The sequence below is a fragment of the Aplysia californica genome, unplaced genomic scaffold (genome assembly GCF_000002075.1).
Source record: "Aplysia californica isolate F4 #8 unplaced genomic scaffold, AplCal3.0 scaffold00457, whole genome shotgun sequence".
In the NCBI taxonomy this organism is placed as follows: domain Eukaryota; kingdom Metazoa; phylum Mollusca; class Gastropoda; order Aplysiida; family Aplysiidae; genus Aplysia; species Aplysia californica.
The window spans coordinates 521,193-532,540 of NW_004797727.1; the positions used below are offsets into that span (position 1 = coordinate 521,193).

At 39.7% G+C, this 11,348-nt stretch overlaps 1 protein-coding gene across 1 annotated transcript in view; it reads right to left on the minus strand.

Annotated features, from left to right (window-relative positions):
- Positions 1-3,459: 3,459 nt before the first annotated feature.
- Positions 3,460-11,348, minus strand: part of LOC101860760 (axonemal 84 kDa protein) — a gene marked incomplete at its 5' end in the record, with an annotated part of 35,176 nt that continues 27,287 nt past the window's right edge. The window contains 3 exon segments of the mRNA XM_013086348.2: positions 3,460-4,567; positions 7,708-8,049; positions 9,628-9,729. Of these exon segments, the coding sequence (XP_012941802.1) occupies positions 4,430-4,567; positions 7,708-8,049; positions 9,628-9,729 (582 nt within the window).

Consider the following 11,348-nt stretch of genomic DNA (forward strand, 5'->3'; position numbering starts at 1 on the left):
TCTTGTTGGAGAATTGTGAATGTGATCAGTGTTGTGTCATAATTCTCTACTTGTGGGTGGTTGGCGGGTGCTCTGGTGTCGTTTGATCCTTCTTACCTTATCAATGTACTGAAAGTTATGAAAGTGAGCTGAAACCGTAGTCCCCAGAACATCCATGTCAATAGTATACAACTGAAACAGGTGAAGGAGTTTAAATATCTTGGCAGCACTTTTTTCTGAAAATGGGTCCACAGACAGAGAAATAGAAATGCGAACCCAAAAAGCCAACGCTGTCACCTACCAGCTCGCACCCCTCCTATCTCATCCAAACATCTCCATAGACACAAAGAGACAGCTTATCACCTCAATATTCATACAAACATTATGTTATCAGTGCCAGACCTGGACATTAAGTAAAACCCATGAAAGCAAAATCACCGCATATGAAATGAAATGTCTCCGCAAAACTCTTAACATCACAAGACGAGACAGGCAGAGAAATGAAGAAGTAAGAGCAGCTATCGGCACTGAGTCCTGCCTGCATTACATAGAAAGACAGAGAATAAAATGGTTTGGCAACCCTCAAAAAAAATAATAATACCCTACATTACATGATTTATTGTTATCAGATAAAAAATAAAATATTTATTGAAACAAAAACGGAACCTGAGTGACACAGAAATACATCAAATCACAACGAGAAACTTGGATGTCCACGACATGAACCCACAATCCCACCACCCTGACGCACAAACAGGAAGCAACACTCGCACAGCCAGCCTCCCAAGACAACACAAGACACATCTAGCCATCATCCCACATCCTGATAGACATGTGGAAGAAATAGGGGCCTACTTTAAAAAAAAAATAAGTAACATTTTCTGCGAAATTATTCTGTGATTCAACATGAGTAACGACAATGCGTATAGCAGAAGTCCAATGAGAGGCATCGTGGTGAAATCCGCCGCTTGTCAAAATAAGGAAATCAAAGAAAAAGACTTTTTCCATCCATTGGCCAATTTTCATTGAATTTTTTTTTTTAGCTCAATACCTTTTATATCCATTTAGCAACCCATTACTGTGTGGATTTTACTGAAAAATGTTCATCAACAAAGGCATAAAGAAAGGAAAGTTTCCTTTTTCAAGGACATGCAACTTTTGGAAGTCCGAACTGACCGCTGTCCATCCTCTTTCTCTCGGTGATCAGAAATCAAACATATACACAATGAAATCTCGGCAAAAGTACAATCTACTTCTTTTTTGTGATTTTCAACATCAAACAAGAAAACCTGTCACCCCCCAGCTAGTTTTGGTAATTCTGACACAGGGCTTCTCAATTTGATATTTTTCCACTGGGACGCAGTTTTCAGGAAGGTTTATAATTTATGACAGTTTCATCCCCCTGCGGGCAGATGCACAAAAATCTGGCTGTTACTCTCTATAGTACGGTCAAAACTGCATGGCACAACTTATCGTCAAATATCTCCTCAACTATCGCGCACATAGATTCTCCAACTTTTGCACAATGACTTATATCAATTTGTCTTAACAGGTGAATATTTTTTCAAACTCCTGAACACTGTATTCTACAAAATTCCTTAATATTAATACTAATTTAAAAATCCCAATCGATGGTTTCTACAGATTTTATAAAGTTTAAAGCTAGGCCAATATCGCTTTTAAAAGCAAGTCTTTGCCATGTTTTTCCAATCGGGACATTATGTTTATTGAACGCATGTTTTGAGAACTTTTAGTGCAAAAAAGTGTTCACTCTAAAATTAATTTCTTGTAACAAGTTTCGCCACTAAATGTGTCATAGGTGAGCTGTGACGTAGGCCATATGTGTATACAAAATGTGTGTGAGAAGCGGGAAGTGCTGTGAACAATTCCATTTTCCACGTGAAGGAGATCTATAGTATTTTAGATAAATTCTTGAGGAAAAGTTTTATAAAATAGCCTCAATTGTGGAGGACGAATATGATTAAGTTAACTCATTCGCTACATATTATTTTCGGCTCGCGGACGAATTTTTTTCAGGAGCGCGAAATGAGATGGTCGCAGTAGGTCTTTGGGGCCACAAATTCCAATAAATATCAACACATTATCTGCCCCCGTTGTTTTATGCAAGAAAAATTCTGAAATTATGCAGAATGAGCCCAAAAATGTGAAATTATGCGATTCTGTTAATTTCAACAAAGAATGATAAAGAAAAATAATCAGAAATTATGCAAAAAATGATCAAATTTTGCTAAATTATGCGGGGTGCATAAAACCACGGGGATAGTTTTATGTACCAAAATTTTCAGTATGGTTTGTAGAATACATCTGTGATGTTTATAAGTGTATTTTTCAACTTTGGTACCTGCAAGAGGCGATTATGCAACACATTTTTGCTTTGATGCGGAAAAAATTGGGAAATAAAAAAATTAATAATTTTGGGTGAAACTCAACAAATATGTTTGCACCTAGTCAAATGATACATCAAAATAACCATAAATAAATATAGAACAGGAAAATATTGAAAAATTTGCAGTTATTTATGTACATTCCATAAAATTCGTACATTTGGATCATAACATCCGATATTGAAAAAAAACCTTTTTTTTATAATCTTGAAAAAGTAGAAGGTGCATTCACATTCAGAAAAAAACCCACTCCTATCTTATATGGATTCAGAATTGAACATTTGAAATAAAGCTATAGATCTACATGTCTTGAGAGGTATGTTTTGTGTAATTTCACCAGAAAATTTATAGGGATTTTAGGGAGAGAAAAAATACCTAGACAATTTTGATCTAGACCAAGATCTAGCACTGAAAATTACTAATTTCTCAGTAACAGATCTTTGGCAGTTTGTGTCGAATAGTATCAATATTCTAAAGAAGAGTCCTACATTTCTTTAGTGAGCAAAATAATGATAGATTTTGTTGTGTAAAAGTACTAAGACTGGTGTCTGGGCTATAATTTTGGCATCACGATAAAACAAAGTTGCTTAAACTTCGACATCGTGTTTCAAAACTAAATCAAAATTTTTGATTTTCGGTGGAAATGTGTGACCCGGAAATCAATGTTACATTATAACTTTTATTTTAACATGGATATGTGGATTGGAATAAAATCTAAGCTAGAATTATAGGTCGGTCCTCGAGCCGTTGGGGGCGGCTTAGCGAATGGAAGACACTTTTGCCGCGCCCCTGCCCACGGCTTGGTAGCGAATGAGTTAAGACAAATTGATACAAACTGCTGTGCAAAGTATGGGTGACATTGATTCACCCATTTAAAAAGATATTTGAGGACAAGTTGTTTCACAGATTTTTGACTGCACTATAGTAACACCTCTAGCCTTCAGAACTTATACCACACACAATATGTGTAGGAAGTGCCATAAAGCTCTTACGAAAATTTTACTTTTTGAACAAGACAATTTGCTTTTAAAAAACAACAAGAGATCTAGGAAAAAAATTACAACGAAGACAAAAATGGTGTTTTGATACATGTATTTTAATGTAAACTTAATGGAAATATCTACAACAGTAGTTCAAGGTGTAGAACACAGAACAGAACAATTCATGAAATCTTTCCGTCTGGACGGAGCAACTCTCTGAGAGGAGAAGGGTGCTACAACAAGGCTGTTCAAAGATCAAATGTTGAAGTTTTCTTTTATTAATATTATGTACATACATGTATGTATTTGTTGTTTTTTTACCTTTGAACTCCCAATACACCCCAGCGTAAAGTAAAAATAGTTCCCAGCTACATTTTACAATTTGCAGTTGCTGAATGAATCACCAAAAGCTGTGAAGAACAAACCACAAGGATGATTTCCATCTCTCCACCAAATCAGAACCCAGGCAGAATAGGAAGAGGACGATAAATTGTCTCTTGCAATCTCCTGAAAAAATTCTTCAAAAGTACAGCGTAGGAGATCAAAACACAGCCCCCACCCCCTTCCCCTCCCCCCTTTCTGTGGTTGATAGGAGGGGGCCGTTGCTTTTTCATTTCCCTCTGAAATTAATTTCTGTGTGTTTGTCTCACTCTCTCACCAGTAAGTGATCATTTACATGATATATATATAAACTGTACTTGTATATCTGTCTAATTTTTAAAAAACTCACCCTCCCCCTTCCCCCAACCACATAGAAATATTCAAATTTCAAAGAAAACACTGAACAACAATTCATCATTTTTCCATACGTTGTGTTTTGGCAATTATCCTCTCAGGTGTTGACGCTTGGTACAGCTCACATCTATCTAGCGGGCGTTTGGAGGGCACCACTGGTACATGCTTTCCCATTTCTGTCCCTCTGTTCTTCCTGTTCGTCTGTCTCACCTTTTGCATGCACTAAATGATCGTTACATCGTCGATGAGCTTCTCTTTACCTCCGACTCCAACAAAACATCCCATGATTCCCCGCACTAGACAAGGAATCTGCATCACGTAAAGAATTTCTCAAGCGTACGTGAGAACCTTCGTGGCTTTGAGGAGTTGATGCACGCAGTCGACAAACTGGAAGTTGGTTTCCTTGACCCTTGCTTGCGCTGTTTCACTCGTTATTTCCTTCATCAGGTGGTAAATGTTGGACTTGAACTGTTGACAAACACCAAACAGATATGTTGTTTTAGTACATCTAGTTAGGGTTTATGCCGCTCACAACAGCATAAGGTCATGAGCGCATTCAGATGTACCAGCATTCAAATTCACAATGAAAAAATCTGAGAAAAGTTAGTAATTCTTTTTTTTTTGGTAGTAGTTTGGAAAGAGTGGTAAAATCCTGTGAATGGTAAGGGAAGGACTTTGTTCCAGCACACTATACTTGACCAAACTGCCTGCTCGTTTCTCATCTAATATTTATTTCTTGTCAAGTTGTAGATAAGTCACACGATTTTGCTCGCTTCCAAAAATAAGACTGACACTCTTCCAACTAACGCTGTATGGAATGTTACGTAAGACTAATGATGTATGGGATGTGAGATGAGAAGTTTTTCACACAAATATCTGTACAGCTACATGCTAGGTAGCAGTCCTGCTTTTTTTAAAAATAGCTTCTGACCTCGAAACCAACTCCCTAAGTTATAGTACAAACCAACAGCAAGAAAGGACTTCTAAAGGCTTCGATCTACACTCCTTGGGTATAAAAACTTGGAACTAACTACTTCCAAAAAGAAACACAACTGAAACACAGTCGAAACTTTCACTAACGGTCACCCTTCCAAAACTATCACGCGATATAAACAACCTCTTTCCACTTCCCTGATTGTGTTTTTTTCTCTTTAAGAATGACACTGTTCAAGTTGTCCTTCTGTCTATCACAATATTGACACTGTTCAAGTTGTCCTTCTGTCTATCACAATAATGACACTGTTCAAGTTGTCCTTCTGTCTATCACAAGAATGACACTGTTCAAGTTGTCCTTCTGTCTATCACAAGAATGACACTGTTCAAGTTGTCCTTCTGTCTATCACAAACACTTTCCACTTTCACTCTTTCTTTTTTTCTCTATTATAATGATTTTATTCAAGTTGTCCTTCTGTTTATCACAACCACTTCCCACCCCCCTGCTAGTGTTTTTCCTGGAACAATGACACTGTACCACACATCCACCTGTCTATCACAACCACTTCCCACCCCCCCCTGCTAGTGTATTTTCAGGAACAATGACACTGTACCACACATCCACCTGTCTATCACAACCACTTCCCACCCCCCTGCTAGTGTATTTTCAGGAACAATGACACTGTACCACACATCCACCTGTCTATCACAACCACTTCCCACCCCCCTGCTAGTGTATTTTCAGGAACAATGACACTGTACCAAACATCCACAACCACTTTTCTCCTCAACAATAGGAACAATGCACAAATTGGTGTCTGGAGATTTTCCAACGGACGTTCGGAATGTTGAGGAATATCTATTGGAGAAGATAATGTTGCAAGTTTTGTGCAATACCTGGGCACGCATACTATTGCAACAATATTACTACACTGGCATTTTCAAAACTGTTCGAGTTGTTATGGTAACATGATTGTTGAACTCAGTATTTTCTTTTATGTAATGTACATGTACTGGCTTCAAAGATAAGAAATTGATAGCGTGACCAAAATAAATGATGCTCTTGTTACATCAATTGTTTCATCGTTATATTACATTATAATAATAACAAGTTTGAGCAATAAAATCCAATTATGATAAGTTTTACAATGCTGCAGCCTAGAACTCTAGAACTAAGAGACAATTGCTTTTATTTCAAGGAAAAGAACCTTTAGATACTCCAACACACACAGCTTGCCACGTCCCGGAGTTTTTCATTAATCACAACAAAGTATTTCTTCAGAGAAAAAATAAACACAGACAAAGCGGACAATTGACATCACTTCCACCAACCCTCAATACAATTCCAAACCAAACTAACAAAACAAAAACTTGAGAAAAATACAGAATTCAACTGAACAATAATAATAACAGAAATTTTTTTTTTTTAAATGAGAGGGAAAAAAATGTTTCAAAATATTAAATTATCAGCAATCTTCACCACGCAGTTTCCATAGGGGCAGCAATACGGTCAAATCTATACCGCCAGTAAATAATGTTCTATTTCAGGTAAGTTAGCATACTTCTGTCGAAATAGTGGGTGGTTGGTGGGTGTACTTCAGTCAAGATAGTGGGTGGTTGGTGGGTGTACTTCAGTCAAGATAGTGGGTGGTTGGTGGGTGTACTTCTGTCGAGATAGTGGGTGGTTGGAGGGCACTCTGAGGGTGTTTACATCTGTCATCTTTATCTCTCCTCATATCCCTCTTTGTATGTTACTCTCAAAACATAATATGTTTTTAAAAATTGCTTCAAGCTGTTCCAGGCCTTTTGAAAAAGAGCAGACAGATATTATATATATTATTTTCCCAGTGCTAGGAAGAAGTAAGATGAGTAAAGGAAGGAGTGTGGAGTGAGAGAAAAGATCCATTCACAAGGAGTAAAGGAAGGAGTGTGGAGTGAGAGAAAAGATCCATTCACTAGGAGTAAAGGAAGGAGTGTGGAGTGAGAGAAAAGATCCATTCACTAGGAGTAAAGGAAGGAGTGTGGAGTGAGAGAAAAGATCCATTCACTAGGAGTAAAGGAAGGAGTGTGGAGTGAGAGAAAAGATCCATTCACTAGGAGTAAAGGAAGGAGTGTGGAGTGAGAGAAAAGATCCATTCACTAGGAGTAAAGGAAGGAGTGTGGAGTGAGAAAAAAGATCCATTCACTAGGAGTAAAGGAAGGAGTGTGGAGTGAGAGAAAAGATCCATTCACTAGGAGTAAAGGAAGGAGTGTGGAGTGAGAGAAAAGATCCATTCACTAGGAGTAAAGGAAGGAGTGTGGAGTGAGAGAAAAGATCCATTCACTGGAAGCAAACCCATCCAACCAACCACGTCCACAGACTAGAGCGGAGACCATTGTTTCATTGACCAAACAGTACAGCCAAGTATTTCTCGGTGACTACGGTGTGACTCATCTTTCCATCATTTACCAAAAGGAAATCTTTCTGCACACACCCATGATCTTGTTTGGTTCTCCACTCATGTTTCTACGAGGAGGCTCTCCAAAAACTTGAATGTTACTTCCCTCATAGAATTTTATTTTTGATGTTTGCTCATATAGATCTATATATAAATACAAAGCACAAAATTTGAACACAACGAACCCACTTTTGAATAACAAAAAAAGAACAAACATTCAAAACTGAGATGAAATACCGGTGATTCTTCCACATTGAACGTAGTATGGAACTGAAATATAGGCTCCTCTTCTATGAAAGGAGAGGCTATTCTCGAGCCCGGGGTAGAAGATTTCCCAGATTTTCTCCCGTGAAGTTTCCGCCTACTCTCATGACCGTTGCCAGACACAACAGACAGCAGCTGTTTTGATTTCCCTTTGGACGAAGCCCTCGAGACATCCACAGACTCTGAAGCAGACGGCGCCGGCTTGAGGCTTTTCTTCGTGGATCGACGTCTGTCTATTGACTCTTTCACTTTCAGTGAATGCTTTTGCCTTGGGTTTTCGTCCACAATGAAATCTATTGTGCCAGGATCCAAAAGCTGTACAGGCAATTGTGCAGGAGAAGGTCATTGAAGAAAAGGCAAAACTTACGGAAGTTCAAAGTCTCACGTTGTACACAGAAACAATTTTTATATTTTTTGGAAGCACAGTATTCAGTTCTTGGCATGAGCTCATGCAAACAGGAAATATTCTGGACGGTGAGGAGTGTAAACTTTATGCTTCGCAGGAAGCCCAGAATGTTTCTGAATTTTCTACGGTCTGCCCGAGTTATAAAAGTTGTAAAGTGTGTCTCAACAGTTGACCCACAATACACCGACTGAGGCCAGTCAGGGGGAAAAGTAGATTTGTTTTTGTTGTCTTCTTGTGAGGATGTCTGTGAGTGTTAGCCAGCGGGTTGTGTAGCTGTGTCGTGTAGCTGTGCTGTGTCACTCAGTGTGTTGAGTGGCTGTGCTGTGTTGCCCAGCGTGTCGTGTAGCTGAGCTGCGTCCAGTGTCGGTTCACCTAGCTATGTATTAATGTCAGTCGCAGTCCAGCACTTGAACTAGTCCAATACTTTGTATTTAACACTTTGCAGTCACATCTGGTCACCCAGCCAGGAGTACAAAATTCCCCATCTGGTCACCCAGCCAGGAGAGAGACTACAACAGACTTCTCGGGCCTGGCACAGAACTGCCTCAGGTGACCAGAACGGAGAATTTACACCATCGCATTATTGCGCCAAGCGACGCGACGCAAAGTGTTAATAAAACCAAACTTCCGAGTGTGCCTCATCCGTCTTGCTTTACGACATCCACATCGTTTTCACAACTACAGCTGGTAGTTGAAAAAAAACTAGCAAGACTAATATTTTTTACAGGCTGCACAAAACCCCAGTCAGAATGTCGTTAGTACCATGTTGACCCGCGTGCCACAGTCACACAGCCACAGACCACAACTAACCACACATGCTTCTCTTATGCTGAGTACGTATCTAGCTAAATATTACTATTGTTCATGTTACAGTTCATTTATATTATGAATATGACTGTAAGCCTGCATGTGTGTGTGTGTGCGTGTGTGTGTGCGTGTGTGTGTGAGTGTGTGTGTGTGTGAGTGTGTGTGTGTGAGAGTGTGTGTGTGAGTTTGTGTGTGAGTGTGTGTGTGAGTGTGTGTGTGTGTGAGTGTGTGTGTGTGAGAGTGTGTGTGTGAGTTTGTGTGTGAGTGTGTGTGTGAGTGTGTGTGTACGTGGTGAAACACCAAACCAATGTGCCAGGATCTGGAAAATAAAGATGTATCTTACCTTATCTTATCCTACCTTATCTTATCTTGTCTGTCATAACTCTGCGGCAAAACGCTAAGCCTCATCTCAAAACTTCATCATTGTTGCTTCATCACATCCTTGCTAATTAGCAAGAAAGACACCCTGATCAGTTGATAAGTGCTCTGGTGTGGTCTGCTCTTTTTTCCTATCTAACATCTATTGTCCAGATCTCTCCTGCTTCTTTTTTTGTATTTGTTAGTCTCTTGCAACACCTCTAACCTTCAGCATTTACATGATCTGATTGAGTGGCAAGCACCGTAAAACACTTGCTAAAACAAGAGAGACGCTCTGACCCTCCCATCGCGAGAGTTCTTACCTCTCCATCGCCCTCCGGATCCTCGTTGAAGGTCTCGTCAAACTCGGTCATCTTGAGCTTCATCACTCGGCGCTTGGTGGCCAGCAAAACCCACCAGTCCTCCTGTCAGACAAACAGGAAGAAGGGAACTGTGAGATATCGAGGTGAAATCAGGCGCTCGGCAAAATCATGAATTGTGAGATATCGAGGTGAAATCAGGCGCTCGGCAAAATCATGAATTGTGAGATATCGTGGTGAAATCAGGCGCTCGGCAAAATCATGAATTGTGAGATATCGAGGTGAAATCAGGCGCTCGGCAAAATCATGAATTGTGAGATATCGTGGTGAAATCAGGCGCTCGGCAAAATCATGAATTGTGAGATATCGAGGTGAAGTCAGGCGCTCGGCAAAATCATGAATTGTGAGATATCGAGGTGAAATCTGGCGCTCGGCAAAATCATGAATTGTGAGATATCGAGGTGAAATCAGGCGCTCGGCAAAATCATGAATTGTGAGATATCGAGGTGAAATCATGAATTGTGAGATATCGAGGTGAAATCAGGCGCTCGGCAAAATCATGAATTGTGAGATATCGAGGTGAAATCAGGCGCTCGGCAAAATCATGAATTGTGAGATATCGAGGTGAAATCAGGCGCTCGGCAAAATCATGAATTGTGAGATATCGAGGTGAAATCAGGCGCTCGGCAAAATCATGAATTGTGAGATATCGAGGTGAAATCAGGCGCTCGGCAAAATCATGAATTGTGAGATATCGAGGTGAAATCAGGCGCTCGGCAAAATCATGAATTGTTAGATATTGTGGTGAAATCAAACGCTCATCAAAATCATGAATTCAAAGAAATCATCATTTTTTGGGGGCAATCGGCCATTTTTTTCTAATTTTTTTTTTTTTTGGCTCAACTTGGTTTTATTTGTAAAGCATCGTGATAAAATCAAGCGCTCGTCAAAATAATGAAATGGCGAGAAACCGGCATTTTTCCACAGGTGATGTAGTTTTTATTTAATTTTTTTTCTTATCTTAACACTTTTTATGGCCATTTTAAAAACACATTTTTGAGTAGATTTTACTGAAAGATATTGATTTAGAGCACAAACAATGTAATTTTCAGTTTCCGAGAAATCTCAGGCTATGGAAGTTACCAAACTTTGGTGGCCATATTCTCAGTAATTTTACCTTCAAAATCAAGCGACCCTAACCTCCTTCTATAGCAAATACTTCAACTTCTATTCAGCATACGTGGATTTTTTTCCACCAAAAGGAACGCAAATGAACAGGATTTGCGGCTCGCGGACGTGGCCTCTCTGGACCGAGAGTCGCAAAATACGGCTCGAGTGGCTCCCTATCAATTCCTATCCAGTAATGAAAAAGCACGAAATAAGTGTGTTTCGTTGGATGTTTTGACATTTTCCGTTGGTGGGGTAGGGACGTAAAAATATGTCAAGGAAAAACCCTGGGCCTGTGGTGGATTTTGATACCAATAACCCCATATGCCCAAAAATTGACAAGCGCCTGATACCATCATGTCATGACACAAACATGAACTGTCTTACACCCCCATCAACACAATATAGGCTGCCAGTCCACGGGATGGTTCACCCCAGTAATGCTGAGTGTCTAGCACAAGCCTCACTTGATGAGCCACCATAACCCCTGATCATAAGACAGATCTACCATGAGGCCTGTGCAGGGTAGATTTATACCATCACTCCCACCCCCTCTC